Source organism: Ascaphus truei, chromosome 2, assembly GCF_040206685.1.
Source record: "Ascaphus truei isolate aAscTru1 chromosome 2, aAscTru1.hap1, whole genome shotgun sequence".
Taxonomy (NCBI): Eukaryota; Metazoa; Chordata; class Amphibia; order Anura; family Ascaphidae; genus Ascaphus; species Ascaphus truei.
The window spans coordinates 43001782-43022154 of NC_134484.1; the positions used below are offsets into that span (position 1 = coordinate 43001782).

Genomic DNA, 20373 nt, shown 5'->3' on the forward strand with positions numbered 1-20373 from the left:
GAGAGGGCAGAGTTGAAACAGGATAGCATAAATTTGTAGTGAAGGAAGTCTGCGAGAGTATGAGATTTCCTCCAGAGGCGTTCAGAGGAACGAGTGGAGGTATGCAGCATGCGCGTATGGGAATTTAACCAGGGTCTAGGGTTAAAAGGCGAGTGCGGCAGAGAGAAAGCGGGGCATGTAGATCAAGAGAGGAGGACAAGGCAGAGTTGTAGTTCCTGACCAGTTTTTCAGGGTCTGTAGCAGAGCTTAGAGAGGAGAGGGAGGAGTGTAACGTGGACTCAAAGTCAGGTAAGTGAATAGAGCACAGGTTTCTGCAGAACCGGGGGGTTGATGGAGGTGGAGAAGGGGAGAAGCGAGATAGAGAGAATGAGATGAGGTGATGGTCAGAGAGAGGAAAAGGGGAAATGGAGATATCAGAGAGAGAGAAGTTTTTAGTGAAAACCAGGTCTAAGTAGTGGCCATCCTTGTGGGTGCTGGCTGCAGTCCACTGTTGAAGGCCAAAAGAAGAGGTTAGAGAAAGAAAGCGGGAAGCCCAAGGGAGAGAGGGGTCATCAATGTGGCAATTGAAGTCCCCAAGGAGAAGAACAGGGGAGTCTGAGGAGAGGAAGAAAGAGAGCAAGGATTCAAAGTGAGAGAGAAAGGCAGAGGGGGGTGAGTAGAGGTAGGTGGGCGATAGATGACCGCCACATGAACAGGGAGAGGAGATAAGATCTGGACAGTGTGAACCTCAAAGGAGGGAAAGGCAAGAGAGGGGGGAATAGGAAGAGTTCGGTAATGGCAGAGAGAGGAGAGCAGGAGTCCCACACCTCCACCCCTGCCATCAGGGCACGGAGTGTGGGAGAAGGAAAGGCCACCATAAGAGAGGGCAGCTTCCAGAGCAGAGTCAGACTGAGTGAGCCAGATCTCAGTTATAGCAAAGAGAAGCAGGGAGTGAGAGAGAAAGAAGTCATGTACAGAGAGGAACTTGTTAGAGAGGGAGCGAGCATTCCAAAGGGCACAGGAGAAAGGGAGAGAGGAGGGAGGGTGGCAGGGGATGGGTTTGAGGTTGGAGGGGTTAACACCAGGAGTAGAAGTTGCATGTGGAAGGCAAGGACGAGAGCAAGTAGAAATAAGGCAGGGACCAGGATTGGGAGAGATATCCCCAGAAGCAAGGAGGAGAAGCATGGATAGAAAGAGAATGTGTGAGGAGGATTTGTAGGGGTGTGTTTTAGTGCAGGGTGTATAGCTGTGTGGTGACAGAGGACGCAGGTAAGAAAGGAGTTCATGTGAACTGAGAAGTGGGGAAGAAAGGAGAGATGGAGATATATGAATAGAGTTAGAGACATAAGGAGACTGGTGGAAGGAAGTGCATAATTTGAAAATAAGTGAGGTTGCAGCAAATATAAAGAATAAAGGCGGCATCACAGCAATAGTTAAGTGTTGAGATGTGCAGTCTTAGATAGATGATATCCTCTTTTCCAACGTAGATCAAAAGCAGGAATCAGAAGCAGTAGGTGAAGTCCACTTTTCCACTTCTTTTTGAACTTCCTTTTTAAACTTCATAACCTACTTGAAACATTTCTACTTAAAAGCATATCTGCTTACAAGCATGGCTGCTAGCAGCAATGGCTGTTAGGAGCTTACTTACATACTTTTAGAAAGTCACCTTGTTGGCACAACAAACTTAATTAGTACATGTGAGGGTATTTAAAGCAAATGGTTTTTCTAAGGTGGGTGTTGCCTTGCCTTGCCTTGCACAAGTGTGAAAGCTGAATTAAATTAAGACACTAGGGGGATGATTTACAGACAGACAATTGGAATATGTTTTTACCTAGATAGAACTAAATACACAGCAGGGGAGGATATCAGGATAGACAGGCAATTGGAATATGTTTTTACCTAGATAGAACTAAATACACAGCAGGGGAGGATATCAGGATAGACAGACAATTGTAATATGTTTTTACCTAGATAGAACTAAATACACAGCAGGGGAGGATATCAGAATAGACAGACAATTGGAATATATTTTTACCTGAGGAAAGAGAAGAGATGAGATGAGTGAGTGATTCAATAGTCTTCCTTCCTTTTTAAACTTCATATTCTACTTGAAACATTTCTACTTAAAAGCATATCTGCTTACAAGCATGGCTGCTAGCAGCAGCAGTGATGTATCTCTGTCCCCGCGTCCGGTAACAGGAGCTGCGGCAAGCTGGAACTGGAGTGACTACGGGAGCCTCCACAGGACATACACAGTACATAAAAGCTGGCGGTCAGGAGCCCATAAGGAAATTGAAATAACACTCTGGCGCGTTTCCCGCCGTGAATGACGCTTTATCAAAGATAAATGAATGAATCAAAGATAAATAAATGAATCAAAGATAAAGCGCCATTCATGGCTGGAAACGCGTCAGATTGTTGTTTCAGTTTCCTTATGGGCACTATGTGCTAATACATTTTTATTATTTGACTTTTGATCCTGCCTCCAGTTCTCTTTTTGGCTGTGCTCCATGTTACTTTTTGTACTCTTCTTGATATGGCTCGACAGGATGCACGCATACAAGGATGAATGAAGATTGAAAAAAGCAGTGATTCCGTGAGTACAGTTTTATCATTCTCTGCCTTTGAGAGCCGCTCTGAATGCTCAATTGGATCTAGGTTGCTGGGTCCCCCTGTGATTCCTGAGGTTGCCCTAGCTATCTGCAGGGCTACAATTGGTTTCTATTCCAGCATACTACATATAGGATCCAGCATTAACAGTTTATACTATGAACTTCATCCTGCTATATACTAAGGATTATGGGCCTCATGCAGTAAGCGACGATTATGTGAAATCGGCAAGCTTATCGATTAGTCATGTTATTGGCGTTTTTCCCTCTCCGTATGCAGTAAGTGCCGAATACATTCAAAATCAACCAGAAAACAAATCCGCCCACTCTCACGATGATGAGCCGATCACACACAGGTGTATCGGCGTGCGTGGCGGGGTGCTGTTAGGTTGCACAATCACAAATCTTGCTGAATCAGGCGAAACAAGCATGTTTTTGATTGCGCGCCATATTTAAAGGCAACGTGTACTGCTAATCATTCTCTGTGTTGTTGGGAGTGAGAGAGAGAGAGAGACGCACAGAGCTGGACGATTGAAGATTTGCATATTGACTGAGAGACTTGTTGTGTATTGGGTGAGCTTTGTCCTTTGTTGTTTTGTTTACATCTTTGTCTTGTTTTATATGTGGAAGTGTTTCGTGTGATTGCCTGTACATTTATTGTCTGTTTTTTGTGAGTGCTGGAAGTATGCCCGCAAAGCGTGGGAAGAGTGATGCTGGTGGGAGTGGGAGTGCTACTCGTGGGAGTACGCGTCGGAGTGAACGTACTGTTCAGGGGAGTGATGTTGCTGGTGCACCGAGTGGTGTTGCTGGGAGTGGGAGTGCTGTTGCTGGGAGTGGGAGTGCTGTTGCTGGGAGTGGGAGTGCTGTTGCTGGGAGTGGGAGTGCTGTTGCTGGGAGTGGGAGTGCTGTTGCTGGGAGTGGGAGTGCTGTTGCTGGGAGTGGGAGTGCTGTTGCTGGGAGTGGGAGTGCTGGTGCTAGGAGTGTGAGTGCTGGTGCTAGGAGTGTGAGTGCTGGTGCTAGGAGTGGGAGTGCTGGTGCTAGGAGTGTGAGTGCTGGTGCTAGGAGTGGGAGTGCTGGTGCTGGGAGTGCTGCTGGTGGCGCAGTTGCTGATGGGGTGTCTGGTGGTGGCGTGCTTGCTGGTGGCCAGCTTTTGGAGGCTCTTCCATTGGAAGAAGGAGAGTCCAGTCAGCACCAGCCAAGCTCTGACCCTAAACCTGCTCGGAAAAAACGTGTGGAGAAGCCACGTAATCCTCGCTTCAATGACCAGGAAAATAGGGCTCTTGTCACTGGCATTCTGGAGCACTATGACAGTCTCTATGGACATTTAGTAGGTAAGTGTAACTTTACATTTATTATTCAAATACATGTGATCCTAGGTCATCTGAGTTTTGTTCATATGCAAATATGGGTACACAATATCTTTCTATGTTCATTAGTGTGGAAACACAGCTTTTTATCATGCCTTACAAGGACAAATAAACACAGGCGGTCAATTTGCCAGAACTGCATACAATATGAATGCAACCTTGCTTACATGTATAGGTTTAGTAGTGAATGCTCATGTGCTGCACATATTACACATAAAACAGCATGTTTGCTATCTCTTGGAACAGCTAGCAGTGTAGGAAACTGGTGCTTATATTATTATTAATTTACCTCATATCTTTTATATGTTTTTCAAGGGCGGACAAGTGCAGCAAGCAAAAAAGAAATGTGGGACACAATAGTCATTGGTGTCAATGCCTGTGGGAATAGTGTCAGGGACAAGTATCATTGTCGGAAAAGATTTGATGATATTAGGTCCAAATTGAAAAAGAAAATACAAGACCAACGCGTGCATGCTACTGGCACTGGAGGTGGGCCCACACCACAACGTCTCATATTGACTCCATTGGAGGAGCTGCTTCGGCCAAAATTACTTACCGTCGTCGTGGAAGGCTTGGCTGGTGACCGTGACATTGGAATTTATCCGTCACAATTTCCAGCAGGTGATAAATATTACTGTACTAGGCGTGTCGTTGCTTACAGTTATTTTGCATAGTTACACTGCTTTTTATACTGTCTTCACAATATAAGCATACCTGCATCTATATATGTATATGTCTGATTCTGTATATATATATCTCAAAATAGACATATATGTAGTAGTCCTACTAAAAGCAGTAACTAATATAGCACGTGCCATTGCGTGCTCATTTACATGTGAATTCCCAAAATGCATAGCTGCAGTGGAAGCAATTGATGGTGGGCGAAGATGGGGAACAACAGGGTAGTACACATGTGTAACACATGTTAATCAGAAATTATTACTAGCTACAGGTACAGAACAGAAATATGTATCATATTATTGTGTATTTTATTGATTTTACTCCGACAAACATGACATTACTGCCTATTTTAAGCATGCATCAAAGAAATTGCATGTAACGGCCTACAAACATCACTGGCACTAACACATCTATAGTTGCTTATGAAAAGGTCCATTTTTGCTTTATGTCATATACAGACAGCATAATGAGGCACACGTATCATATGTTATGTCATTGTTTTCATAACTTAAACACTGCAGATGACTACTTAGCTCATCTACCATTGTGTTAAAGCAGCTGCAATTAATATCTCATCACAGCATACACTTCAACAGAGGGGGTGGGGTTCAGCACACACACTAATTACAGCCTCATTTCACGGTCAACTTAGTTCACACCATTTGCACCTGTTTCAAGTCATTGAAAGGTGTGGCTGATTAGGCTTTTTGGGGAAGGGAATACCTTTCTTACAACCTGAATAGCACAACTGAAGTTAATCACACTCATTTGAAAGCTTAACTCTAGCTACTAAATGCCCCAACAACTCATTACTTATCAAAGCGTACGTCACACATTAGTTCACTCATATCTATAGTTGAACTACTATGAAAGACACATTATCACACACTGCATGTGTTGTCTTGTTGAGTCACAGCCACATTCAGGTGTGCCACATCTTCGATTAATGTACCACACATATCCTCTACCAAAAACAACACTTTTTGCAATATGACCACCTTCATGATAACCATTGTGAATGGTCATCTCATGATAGTTATGTACATTATGATACTGATATCACTACACAACATATGATTTTTATGTACTCATTTAATCTATTTATCCTCACGCATTACTGCAGAAACATAGTATGTTGTATGTTAGGGAACTCAAAAATTCTAAGTACACAGGCATGTACAGTGTTATTACAACTATTTATGTTCACTTTCACACACATTTTCGGTTAAGGAACTGATGTTGTTAGTTAATCATAAATACAGAACATACAATAAGTGTTTGTTCAATATTTACACATGTAAATGTAAAACTTATGTTATTGTTATATATAGTTGCCCCTGGAGGACATGTGTCACCTGAGATGGAACAAGTGTCTTCACCTGGGTCAGCCAGCTCAACACTACTAGAAGGTGAGTGTATCATTTGCTGGCCATATAATATGTGCTCTTCTATATGTTATGTTGTCATGTGCATTATTTGTTTTGCACATCTTCTTTAAATAGGATTACTTAGTGTCAGTGAAAATTAAGTGTAAGGCAACATGTATTGTGTTAGTGATGTTAATTATCATGTAGGACTTCTGAGTTTAGAGCAACTTTTCATTCATTCATATTTCATACTGAGTCCAAACATTATTCGTAAGTCAAGGTAGTTTTTAATGAGGTTATAAAACGTATGCTAACATGTTAGGTGTTACTTAGGACACAGTACAATTACATAGTAACACAGCATACATTAACATGCCATTTAATAATGTGTACATTTCTTTTTAGAACATCATGGTGATGAGGATGATGAGTATGATGAGGATGACGCCACAGAAGAGACTGAAATACAATCATGTGACCATGAAGAGGTGCCAATAGAAACTGTTGTACCGCCAAATCGTCCATCAACTTCCACATACGATGCAATTGTAGCTTCAGAGGGAAAAATAGTGGACGCAGAAAATCGTCGCCATTCAGACATGATGACAGTGCTGGAAAGGATGATTGGACTGCAGGAAGAAACAGTATCACAATTGGCACATCTCCACAGAGTCTTCATTGAAGTGCCTAAACAGTTGCAAAAAATCAACACCTCATTCGAAGCATTAGTTGTTCAGCAAACACGAGCTAATTACTGGAGAATGACTAATGTACCACAATTCAACACCTCCCAGCCAGGATCTGTTCATGCAGGTCAGTTTTCACCACATTCATCTGATATTCATTCACCAGGCCCAAATGTTACCGGTCAAGTAGCAGACATTGCTGTGCAGGTTCCTGATGACATCCTACCGCTGCCATCTGTACAAATTCAGCAGCAGACACCTACAAAGGAGGCGACAAAAACAAAACAAGACACACATGAAACAGACCAACCATCACTTGTGCAGTGTCTACCAACTTGCTCACATGTGTCACTGGGCACAAGCCCTGTCCGTGAACAGTCACTACCCAAAAGCCCTGTAGGTGAGTCGCTGCCCAAAAGCCCTGTAGGTGAATCGCTGCCCAAAAGCCCTGTAGGTGAGTCGCTGCCCAAAAGCCCTGTAGGTGAGTCGCTGCCCAAAAGCCCTGTAGGTGAATCGCTGCCCAAAAGCCCTGTAGGTGAATCGCTGCCCAAAAGCCCTGTAGGTGAATCACTGCCCAAAAGCCCTGTAGGTGAGTCACTGGCCACAAGCCCTGTAGGTGAGTCACTGGCCACAAGCCCCGTAGGTGAACAGTCACTGGCCACAAGCCCTGCCCGTGAAGTGCCAGAGGCCACTCAAAGTGGCTCTGTTGTGCCTAAAGTTGGTGGCAAAAGAAAAAGGAAAATTCAAGAGACAACAAGCAGGCCTGTTACTCGCTCGCAAAAGGAACAAAAAAAATAAATGTTATAATTCAGAAAATATGTCTTTGGCCTTGTTTTGTTGACTTCAGATTATCTAATTACTATTGTATGTATGCTGAAGACTGTGTTGTTTCCAAACTTTCAACTATGTTCTTGTACACGTGAAGTTTTGGAAATGTTAACACTCATAATTAATTGTGTTATAAATATTTATGTTGTAATCGTCTGTTCAGTAATGGTCCACCAGGAGCCAGTTGCTAAGTTTAGAGAAGCTGCCATTGACTTTGCAGCAAAACATTGCATTTGGGTGTGTTAATTGATGTAAGAATTGCATATGCATATTAGTCACATGCAATTATTAAAACACCTAAGTAAGTGCAAACATCTTTCTTGTACGTGTACAGCAGGATTATGTGTAAATTATTACTTACCTTTGCCTTGCTTGGCCATTGTAATTTTGTCCTTTAATCAGTTGTGTGTTCGTTTCTATAACATCTCAGAATGTATAATAATATATATACACACACACACACACACACACACACTGAGTGAGTGTGAGTGTGAGTGTGAGTGTGTGAGTGTGTATATATATATATATGTATATATGTGTATATATATATGTATATATGTGTATATATATATATATATATGTATATATGTGTGTATATATATGTATATATGTGTGTATATATATGTATATATGTGTGTATATATATATATATATATATATATATATATATATATATATATATATATATATATATATATATATATATATATAGTACTATATAAACTGGTATACACAAACTAATACACTTCATGCTTCCTTGTGAAAGCACACTATTTTAATAATACAGGCCTAATGTTTGAGAAATATCCTAAGTATGAGACTCTAACAGTATTGTGCTTAAACAAATGTTTATTACTTCATTCAATCATGTTTCTCACCATTTAAATAGGTTTCATACAAGGTATACTTAATGCCATCAATGTTGTGTGTACTCCTGCAATATAAAAAAAAAAAAAATATTATATATAAATATATATATATTTTTATAAGAGATATATTTATATATATATATATATATATATATATATATATATATATATATATATATATATATATATATATATATATATATATATATATATATATACACACGTATTTAAACTCATGCAGACAGGGAGTTAACCAGACTTTCACATACACACAGAAATGTAAGCGGGGAAAAAACATTTCTTTTTGCAGGTGTGTTTTTACTGATATGCCTGGCTAAGAAATATTTTCACACACTGGTCTTTGTTAGTTTTCAAAAAAACACTATGTGAACGCATTCACAGTCTAGGGATGTTTTTCACAAACGAGATAAAAGAAGGAGAAATGTTTCTCCCACAGTCCCATATCACGAACCACAACTGTTAACCCAATTAGACAAACAAATCCAATTGGCGTTTGAAATAAGGAGTCAAAGTAGTTAGTTTTGTTGACCTTGACAAGGAAAAACAGGAGTTTGTTAGCCATTCAGCACATTCATTTTGATGAGCAAATAACACAGACCTGCACACAGCTTTTGTGCTACTCAGACATGGCTGATGAATTCGTTAACAATATTAATCCCCTTTTAGGGTATAAGTACATGATCTGTGAAGCCATCTTGAACAGTCGCGGACAGAAAGCAAGCACACGCCAAATCGATGATTTCATTCGAGCAAAATATCCTTATTACCAAGACCGTAAGCATGCACGGAATTTTAATTCCTCAATAAGATTCACTTTATCAAGTAATGACTTTTTTGAACGTGACCAGGATAAGCTACAACACACCTATGGTTTCTGGAAGATTGCCCCGGAAAAACAATTTATCCTGAAAGACGGCACTTATATTGTCGTGAAAGGCATATTTATTCCTAATGGCAATAGCAATGTATCCGCTACTACTGATCCGTTTGAATCGATACGTGCTGCAATATCTGTAGCCTCCATTCCTGAAACCCACATTGTACAAGAACAAAAGTACTATGATTATGTACCAAGCCTTTCAGCTGAAATTGCATTGGAATGGGAACCGGAAGAAATGAACCTACCTCCCGACCAATTATTTGAAGAAAGCAGTGGCGATTCCTATGAGCGCATCCTGGAGGAGATATGTGCCATACTGGATTCAGCGGTTGGGTTAAGCGTGGATGAAAATGGCTTGCATTTCTGGAGCGACCAGTTGCAGCCAGGCGAAGAGTTAATTCTAGAAGAATGGTAAATATAACAATCGTTATGCGTTGACTCTGCGTTTAAATTTTTTTTTTTTTTGTAACCACCATTTTCACTTTCAATGCGTGGATACAGCGTAACATTGCAGACTGCATAACATGTAGCGATCACAAACAAATTGTTTCCTAATACAATATAGTAGGACCTGAAAGAGTAGTACACATTGCTGACGGAATAAATATACGTACTTTCCTATCCCTTTAAACATATTAGCAACATTTTACCATTACTCTAACACATACCTGTTTTGTTATCATGCAACATCTACAACATTGAAAACCGGGTCCACCACGTATGACGTGGGACCCTTGTCATGGGCCAAGGCGTCCTTAAAAAGGATTAGTGATGTAAGTCCCGCCCCCAAGCGACGTGCGCGCCTCAAAGCCTATTGGCTGTCATGTTTTGTTATAGTAACGGTAACTGCAGTGTGTGATGCGTGCGGCTCAGTGTTTGTAGGCGTACCCTGGGCGTTAGCCGAATGTTAATTGAGTGGGAGGAGTGTTAGCGTGCGTTTCACGCTGGCTTAACATGACGTCACACGTATTGCATTTGCGCATTGTGTTATCGGCCGTGCTTTCTGTTCAAACACGTCTGTTTAAAAAGAATACAGATGTACTCGTTTAGAACGAATGTAGTTTCGTCTTCATTGTATTTGAAATAAAGATGTTATGTTTACTGGTATTTTCAACATGTATTGAACGCACAACGTACGCTTTGTTTTGCGCATGCGCTAACAGTTAGTGGAGCCAAGCGTGAAGTGCGTGCGCACACAAAGATGTGCGCGCACATCTTTCAGTATACAGGCAACGTTCACTTCTTATACATAGTTATGCCTGCTACAAATTTAAAGAAACATTACATACTGATGAACAGTTTTACTTCTAACATATAAGTGACTGACGTGTGTATCTACACAATCATATAGAGCTGCGTAACGCGTTGTCACGGATGCATATCTAGTAAGGTGCCATCTTTGACCATCATGTGTTTGCTGTATTTCAGAGATGTCGGGGAAGATACAATCGGATCAATGTATGATTTCAGAAGAGTCTACCTTTATATGAGATGATTGTGAGGAGGAGCCACCGACTACTATACTACATATGGAACTAATTTTATATTGCTTGCAGCGCTTATTAACAAACAATTAAAAATGTGATACCCTTATGCCTATATTGCATAAGCACTTAATTAACATAATGATGTTGCAAAAGAGTGCCTCATGAATTTTTATTGAGTGTTCTTTAATGACTACTAACATTTTATGACATGGTGTGTTTTATATATAACAACCATTCCCACTCTGCTAACACATTTGTGTATTCTAATATGTAATGGAACGTATGACTGTCGAAACTATGTAACAATAATAATAATAATATGAGCATGTTCATGTATAGGGCTGCTAGTTGTACGCAGCGATTTACAGACACATGTTTCAGCCTGAGGTCCCTGGCCCGTGGAACGTACAAATGTTTTTTTGCCGCATGAGGCACAGGGAGATAAAGTGACTTGGCAAAGGTCACAAGGAGCCCACACCGGGAATTGAACCAGACTCCCCTGCTTCAAACTATCAGTGCCAGTGTGTGTCTTTACTCAGTGAGCCACTCCTTCTCCCAATGTAAAGGACACTTACAACCATGTAGCCATTTATTTTTAAAATCTCTTGTTACATGGGTATGTAGATAAAATGGTTTGGGACTGTAGCAAATAATGTTAGTGGCCAGATGTTATGGTCCCCTCCAATGCATGATGTTCTGAATATGACATCACCATCATGTTATGAAGTACGTTTCTGTGTATATTTCATTAACCTAACTAACTATAGTTTACTGTGTTTATTAATCGTTTAGAAATACATAGTATAGTCAATATGATGATATAAGCTACCATAATAAAGCTGGTGTTATCATTTGTCGGTGTTATACATGGATCCTACACCAATTGATAGAGACACAAACAGTTGTCTTAAAAAGTGTGTCTATGCTAGTGATGAATGTGCTCCCGTAAGTAAACAAATAAGTACAGTTATCCCCTTTTCTCCAACCACCTCTATATTACATTAATGGAAATTATAAGGAAACATACATAAAATGTGATGAAATGTGAGTAATCATTTTGTAATACAATGCACATGAAAGCTCAAGAGTAGCTAAATGCATATACATGATACAGAAAGTACATATATGTAACATTTGTGTTTAAACCAATATGTTGGGTTTTTAGTTCCAATAATTATAGGAAGATTGAGGTAGCCACATCTTATGAGAGATGTCAGCAAATATACATACCATGATCAGTCATACTGGAGATATACCTATAATGCAAAGGAACAATATATAAATTGCAAACATTGACATGCCATCTTCAGTACCGTAAACAACACAGCAAAGTGTGTATTTGGTGTTAAATGTACAACACCATGTATATTTCATGACATTCAAAATGTAAATCAGCCTGGTGTACACATCATATGGATGTACATGTTACACTGCACCAATAACATTGTATGTAAGCATACTAGAAGCATGAATGATTATGGGCATAATATGTGTTTTGTCTTAGCATAAGGAATAACACAATGCTAAAATATTATTGCTTTGTTACCCAAGTTGTATTCACATACACACAACTAAAGTACAATTGAAGAGGGATTATATAACCTGTGCAACAATAACATACCGGTGCCACATCCCTTTGTGCACACAGCAGAGAAAAGAAAGGTGTGCAACCCATATTCATCTGTGTCCTAACAGAAGGTTATATAAAGAAACATTATTGTTAATATAACATAATTAAACTATAAAAGTAGTACTAGGAACATATGAGTTTGTACTTACAAGAAAAAAATGAATTGATGAGATTCTGTCGTGTCTGGCCACCACTGGCTGTTTGTTCATTTTCAGCAGCTACATGGGTGGGATGCTCGTCTACCAAAGCCTCAGCTAGGTCTGACTGTACATTGTGCCTGAGTGCAACATTGTGCAAAATGCAACAGGCAAGGATAATATCAGAGACTTTTTGAGGCTTGTATAGAAGAGCCCCACCAGTTCTGTCCAGACACCTAAACCTGGTCTTGAGTAGGCCAAATGTCCTCTCTATAACAGATCTTGTAGATATATGGGCTGCATTGTACCTGTCCTCTGCTTCAGTTTGAGGGTTTAGCACCGGAGTCAAGAGCCACGGCCTAATTCCGTATCCTGAGTCACCTATAATGAATGGAGCACACATAAGCTGACATTAGTGATCAAATTGTACAATGCCAACATTCCTAAATCAACATGTGTTTTGTGTTAGAACATGTAAATATGTACTCACCCAGCAGCCAACCAGGTTCAAAATGTCCCTCTTCGAACGCATGGAAGACTGAAGAGTTCCTCAGGATAGAGGAATCGTGACTGGAACCAGGGAACTTGGGTACCACATGCATTATCCTCATCGTGGCATCACATACCACCTGTACATTGAGTGAATGGTAGTGCTTCCGATTGCGGTACACATGCTCACTCTGACTAGGTGCAATCAAAGCAACATGTGTGCAATCGATTGCACCCAGCACACATGGTATCCCTGCTATATTATAAAAGCCAGTCCTGACTTCCAGCCACTCTGTCGCCTCTGTAGGAAAATGAATATAATTCCTAGCGCGTCTATTGAGTGCATAGAGAAACTGGGTCAAGGCCCGCGAGAATGTAGATTGCGAGACCCCGCCCACTATGCCCACAGTTGTCTGGTATGACGCGGAAGCAAGATAATGTAATGAGCACAGCATTTTAACAAGCCCAGGGACTGCACGACCTCTGGCTGTGAAAAAATCTAAATCCCCCCTTATCTCCTCATAAAGAGCTAAGATTGCTGCTGAACTCAAACGATAGCGACTTACAATCTCCTCCTCACTCATCCCATCTAACAGGGTTCTCTCCCTGTACAGACGCGGACGAGGCACAAGTTGTCTCCTCTGTCTTCTCCTCTGATCTCCTGTCCCTCTACCTGTCCCTCGGCCTGTCCCTCTCCCTGTCCCTGTCGTGTCCGCGTCACTGTCACTGTCCCTCGGTGTGTCCCTCCCTTGCCCTATATGATTGTCTTCATCATCAAGCATGTCATAGAAAAGAATGTTCCTCCGTCTCCTAAACAATCTCAACATTTTGAAATGAGTAGCTGTGAATGAGCAGGTAATGTGCGTCCTTTAAATAGGTATGTGATGATGTCAGGTGACATAGTAAAATGCAAGGTGTTACATTAACATAATAAAGTACTTCTGTGGCAAGCTGTGTGCACTTGTTGTTCTAAGTATTTGTTGTGTGTATTCTGCAGGGAATGATGATATTTGGCAATGATGTGACGTGAAGCTTTGTACAAAGATTGCTTGCAAATAAATAGTTGCATGTGCAATGCATGTAACACTTGTGAACGCAAGAGTCAGTCATGTAATGAGACAAAAAGGCTGAGATTGACGTGGGAAAAGTTTTGTGTAACATGTGTAATTATCCATGTTATTGTGACATGTTGGCAACAATGAATAGTCGTGTGCATATGCATGCATTTGTGTAAGGAGGATAGTTGGTATAGAATGAGTTTACAAGGTGTCCCAATGATGAATTACTGTACATGTGTGTATAAGTTAGGTTGAAGTGCTTGTAATGCAACGGTTACAATGTAAACATGCAATGTGATTGAGCGTCCAATAAGTGACGTCATGAAAATAGGGAGGACCCAAAAGTATATGTAAACATGAGAAGACAGATGTACATGAACGTTTAAAGATGCGTGTCACATTACAAGCATTGTGTAATGTAAAGGAAGATGAATATACTGTGTATGTGTGACATGTGTGACATGTGTGACATCATGTAAATAATTGACGCTGAGTTGAGTAAAATGTGTGATATGATGTGAGGTTCTCCTTTAAGAGTGTAGTATAGTATTTTCCCTTGCCACATCATCACATGATGAGTAATGTGACCCGCAAATGCTGAAAACATGTAAAAGTCGAATGTTATGCAAATAAGACACATCAGCTGTGACACAATGCAGGGAATGCCCCCACACTGTAATGCAAATCCCCCTTGTATTGTGAGCAATGAAACGTAAACAGTACTATACTGTTATACGTCCCCGCTCCATTGACTTCCATTGATGTACAGAAGATGTTTTTTTTCTAAGTGCCGTTCCGGCAGCCTTAGCGATCGTTCTCCCGTCCAAAATGCCAACTTTAGTTGGCGGGAGAAATCGGCCATAACATCTCAATTTCGTAGTGCCGATCAGCCCCGATAAGCTGTTTTTTTTTGTTGAATCCAGCCGATTTAAAAAAGTGGCGATCAGTGTCGAAAACAGGCTTATCGGCAGGCGACTGGCCATAACCAAATTATCGGCTCCGAAACCTGGCGATATGAAGCACTTATCGGCGCTTACTGAATCTCAAACCCAATTTTGGCTATAACATGGCCATATTTCCCTTATCAACGCTTACTGCATGAGGCCCTATATCTACAGCGCTGCCTTATAATGGCTTGATTAAGGATAACCTGCAGCACCACTTGGTGATGCACTTCTCCTTAAATCTACAATATCCTATGTGTGTTGATTTTAATAAATCAGTTCTGCACTATGAGAAAATACTTGTAGCATTTAAAAAATAAATAATAAACTACTCTGAATGACATTTTAATGTACTATAATGTAACTAGCATTTTTTGTTTCTATAGCAACCATTTACAAAGTCACATCTCCTTCGTCTTCTGAAACAGGATCTGGCACACCCCTTTTTGAGCCCTGCCCTCTCTAGCAGTGCACCAATTGTATCTAGTGACTGCCTGATCACATGATCTTCCACACATGCATCTTTGGTCCTCTTCTGCTGCACTGCAGCCATTTAGTGAACCCCCAAGCCGAATCTTCACAGACCGATCACAAGAGAACAGATCGATCGGCAACTTTGCTAATTACCTATCATTGTGTGGATTGTTTTGATGCACATATTAAAGCTGGGAATAAAATGTAAAAAAAAAAAACGGCAGCTTGGACTGCTGCTTTAATGCTGCACTTTATTTGCATGAATTATGCAATACTTTAATGTGTGCTCCTCAGAGACAGTAACATATCTAGTTAGCACAGATAATTCTTCTTCTGTCAGGTAGCTTTAGAGTAGGGGTGTGCAAAGCGGGGGTCGCGGATATTTTTTTGGGGTGGCAGTTGCAGAGGTCCCACGCTCGTCCCCGAGGCCTCTGCAACTCAACTTACCAGGATTCAGCCAGCTTCTGGACGTGTCACCATGGCAACACGGCATCAAATGACGACGCCAGGTCATGTGACATAATGCATCACCATGGTAATGCGATTCAAATGACGCGGTGGGGTCACGTGACGTCATTTGACGCCGGTTCACTGGCAAGGGGGACGGCTGGCGTGATAGCTGGGGCTGACAGGTAGGGGGCGCTGCACAGGAACTTTGCACACCGCTGCTTTAGAGCACACGAGAGGAGAAACAAATCTTCAGTGAATCAAAAGTGAAGTGCACAATAAAGCCCAAGAAGTAGCTATTGTTAAACTAATAAGAAACAGTTACCACAATGTAATAAAATTCAATATTTGGCAGGCGACAAGTTGGTAAATAATTCTGCCAAAACAAAATTGCATGTAATAAACAACTGCACCAACATGTGACCCTTACTTAGTTGGCAACTGAAAGGGAACATTACAAAATCAGGTAAACGTCCCTGGAGCACCAGGGAGGCTATTTAGTTAAATTTGATTCGAGTACCAGAACAAATATTTTCAATGAGCCAAAAAAGACACAGAGGGCCAAAAGAATGCTATAAGTTATACCAGCAGAACAACAAGGCTGTTTGAAGAAACAAATAGAGAACCTTTTCAAGTTGCATAAAAAAAGCTGGCTGGAGTATACATTCAATTAACTATGAGTATAAACAATATTACATTCAAATCTACAACAAAAGATTTGCTATAAATATGAACGTCCCCAATTTTGTTTTTTGTGCATGTTGTCTGACTTTGCTATATTTTGTGTTGGACCAATCATGTGAAAGTACTCCTCTTTTTCATGTAAGTTGTTAATGCGGATTTTTAAATTGTATTGCCTATTAGAAACACCCAAAATTCCCCATGTGTATGTAGCCCCTTTTCCCCGTCACTAAAGGAACTACCAGTACTGCTGCTACCTGTTTGGCTATCAGATGGCCTGAGCCTCCGCCACTGGGAGCCTGGGGTGATCCCTCGTTTGCCACGGAACAGCACCTCCACTGGAGAGGGAACCCAACGTGGTGGGATAAGCCCCTCAAAGGAACAATACCAATAATAATCACACACAGGGTATATAATAACTGGTTTTACTGAACGTAGGATAATCAACATGTACCCTACAATATATAGCCGACACACACAACCCCAATACACCAGGTGAGCGACCCCAAAGTACATAGGGTGCTTGGCACCAATATCCCTAATGTCCTTTCCCCAATGTCAGGGCCCACCCAAAAAAGTATGGAATAGCATTATCCGTGAACCATTTGTGCACTCAGGTACTGCTGAACTGCTGAACAACAAAAAGGGATCTGCTGATCCACCAATGTCATCCGCAAAGGCGTCCTCCTCTATGTGGGGTGAACTCCCGTTGGAGGGTCTCAGCTTTAAGAGTCTATATCATGGGGGGTCTGGTCCCAGACCACAGGCCGCAATCACCGTGTGGCGTCTCATCGCTGCTATACTCTAGCTATAGGCAGCAACTGGGGAAATGTTCCCATCTATGGGCTTTCACTGTAGTAGCCACAATCTGGTGGGAGTCAGGGCCTAGCTGGGGCCTAAAGGGGGTATCTGACCTAGTATGGGTGCCACCTGCACCCAAACACTACCTTACCCCTCTGCGTCCCTGCTCCGACTGCCGAGGTCCCTGCTGAGCATGCCACATGTATCATTGCTGGCCAAGATCCTATGAGCCCTATTGGCTTTGCCGCCAATGGGATAGCAGCCATAGAGGATGCTGGGACTTGTAGTCCCTCCTCGCAGAGCCCAGCAATGGCCATCGCCACTCAGCTACACTGTGCATGCGCGGGACGTCTATAGCGCATGCGTGACTTTCAAGATGGCGACACCCTGTTGATGGAGCCGCCGTGGAGTTCCGGTGACCCGCTTGCCTCCTAACTGCCTCCTGCTGTCCCCCTCTCGCAGACCAGGAGATAAGAGGGGGACCTGACTACATGCACATTCAGCAAAGAACATTTCACAGTTGGCAATATTCTTCCCTTCAAGAAGCAGCAATGAAGTGGTGAAATGGGATGGTGCTCGCGATCAGATTGGCACACACACACAGTCCTCTTGGTAGCCAAAGCATTAAAAATATCCAGACTTTAATATTAAATAAGCATGCTATTATACTTTCTTTATGAAGAACAACGTTCTACTTTCACACAACTTTCTTCCTTGCAATCTATCCAAAATTCTGCTGCTAGAATAATTTCACTTTCTCACAAAACCGTCTCTGCTCTTCGCCTCTTTAAATCCCTCTCGTGACTTCCCATCAAATTGTGGATCACCTACAAAGTTCTCCTCTTTATCTTCATGGCTCACCACTCATCTGCTCCTCCCTAGATATCAGCTCTGATCTCTCACTATGACCCTGCTCATATCCTGCACTTTACCTATAACTCTCCTTTCCACCTCTTTCACCTCCACTGCTCTCTCTTTCGTCTTAAACCTTTTTCCCTTACCGCACTTTATCTGTGAAACTCCCTCATACTCTGCATATACAAAGCACATTCTTTCGCCTTCGTCTTTAATACTAACCCTAAAACTAACTTCTTAAATGAGGAATTTCATTAGCCAAAACTCATGGCTACTGTTCCCCACCCACAGTCGCCCCTACCAATGACTGCCATCTACTGCACTTATTCCCTCACCTGCTGTCTCTGCAAGTTTTCCATCATACCACTTAGAGTCTAAGCTCTCCAGAGCAGGGATTTCCTTTCCTATTGTCTGATCTTATTTGTTACACTTATTGTACTATACTTCCCTGTACTGTATTATCTCTCTTGCAAAGCGCCAAGTACAGATGTGAGTGCTATATAAATAAAGATATTTATACATATATACATGTAACCCTCCCTGTCCAGCTCCTGGGGAGTTTACAGTAGAGGCAACGTTTATTCTAACATTTGCCGTAAACTAGCCGGGTTACATTCTGGGTATGTGCTGGGTATGTTCTGGGCTAGTTTGAGGCACGTTTAAGGCATTTCTGCATTGACTAACGACCCATAGGATTAACACAGCAGGGATCCCTGGCAGTCCAATTCAGTTTGAATGGGACTGCCAGGGACCCCCGCTGTTAATCTGATAGGCCATTAATCAATGCAGAAATGCTGGGGCTAGTTTAAGGAAAGTTTAAGGCATGTATTCAGAATGTACCTGGGTGTTTCCTGGGTTTTTTGGGGAATTGCCACTGGTTTTTGTTCGAATAAGAGTTGCCTCTACTGTATATCAGATAGACTCTAGATTTGGATTGTACAGGGTATTAACTTGTCAGGGTGCTGGGTCCATGCAGCTGGGTGTTGAGGTAGGAAAGATGGGCACCAGGAAGAACTTTATAGTTACAAACAGGACAAGCTTTATTTACAGAGTTAGCTGAATAAAATCTTCCACAGATGCATCACTGGATTCCGGGAGAGGCACAGTGTTAGGATATTTTAACTTGTTACATAGACATATAAGATAAAGTATTCCTTCTGTTACATGCTCTCTAATTACTTTTTGGGTCCATGATTGGGCTGCCTCTTTTCAGATCGGTACTAGGCCCTTGCATTTTTTTCTTGTTAATTAATGACCTTGAGGATGGCATAGAGAGCAAAATTTCCATCTTTACTGATGACACTAAATTGTATATGGTAGTAAAATCAGAGTTGGATGTAATTTCTCTCTAGAATGACTTGAAGAGTCTGGAAACTTGGACAGGTAAATGGCAGTACTTATAGTGGCGGCCGATCTGAGTCTAAGACGGCTAGATCCGCGGTTCTCAGATTATCCCGGTAAAGTGCGTTTTTTGTCATTTTCGTCCGGAGTGAACTGCGTTATTTTCGCGCTCGTGATATTAGGATTTTATTATCGCTGTCTGCAATACTGCAATGCCGTGTAAAAACTCAGGGGGGCGTTTGCGAGCTGTTGTCTTGGAAGTCTAATACCCTCGCGGTTCAACCTACATCAGTACACAGTCTGTGTGTGCGCGCGCAGTAATTGTAAATTTGCATATTTAAAGTATACATGCATTTGCAGTGCTGTGCTGCTGTACGGTATGTCACATTTGAAAATTGTTGAAACGCATAGGCGTGTACAGTACTGTAACAGTGTCATATTTCGGCATATACAGCGCTCTCCCCTCGCTCAGGATAATTAACTGCACTGCAGGGTATTTCAACTTCTTATCTTCTCTACAATGCAGTACATCTCTCCCACACCATTCCTTTGAACGTGTGTCTGGTTTCAATCACATTCCTGCTTGACAGCAGGAATTTACTGAGCAAGCGCCTGTAACTTCGCCCACCACTGCTTGCTTGCCTGAGTGAGTGACCAAAAAATTTTTTTAAAATTTTTATTGTAATTTTTTATTTTTATTTTCTCCACAAGAGACTGCAAACCCCATCTTACTGCATTACGA

At 41.5% G+C, this 20373-nt stretch overlaps 1 protein-coding gene and 1 long non-coding RNA gene across 2 annotated transcripts in view; one reads left to right on the top strand and one right to left on the bottom strand.

Annotated features, from left to right (window-relative positions):
- LOC142488495 (uncharacterized) overlaps nt 1-20373 on the bottom strand; it is a 667283-nt gene that overhangs the window by 340938 nt on the left and 305972 nt on the right. Inside the window, exon 3 of the long non-coding RNA XR_012799440.1 lies at nt 12005-12030. This is a non-coding gene — a long non-coding RNA (uncharacterized LOC142488495). The remainder of the gene's footprint in view (nt 1-12004; nt 12031-20373) is intronic.
- On the top strand, nt 4253-7581 carry LOC142488494 (uncharacterized). The gene is made up of 3 exons (XM_075589001.1): nt 4253-4576; nt 5968-6045; nt 6409-7581. Exons 1-3 carry the CDS (start codon nt 4300-4302, stop codon nt 7485-7487), a joined length of 1434 nt encoding a protein of 477 aa, XP_075445116.1. The 5' UTR covers nt 4253-4299; the 3' UTR covers nt 7488-7581.

What these genes read in the sequence shown, in the direction of transcription:
- LOC142488494 (XM_075589001.1), top strand. Translation starts at nt 4,300, where the DNA reads ATGTGGGACACAATAGTCATTGGTGTCAATGCCTGTGGGAATAGTGTC. An exon ending in TCCGTCACAATTTCCAGCAG is followed by an intron (nt 4,577 to 5,967) that starts GTGATAAATATT and finishes TGTTATATATAG; the next exon opens with TTGCCCCTGGAGGACATGTG. An exon ending in CAGCTCAACACTACTAGAAG is followed by an intron (nt 6,046 to 6,408) that starts GTGAGTGTATCA and finishes ATTTCTTTTTAG; the next exon opens with AACATCATGGTGATGAGGAT.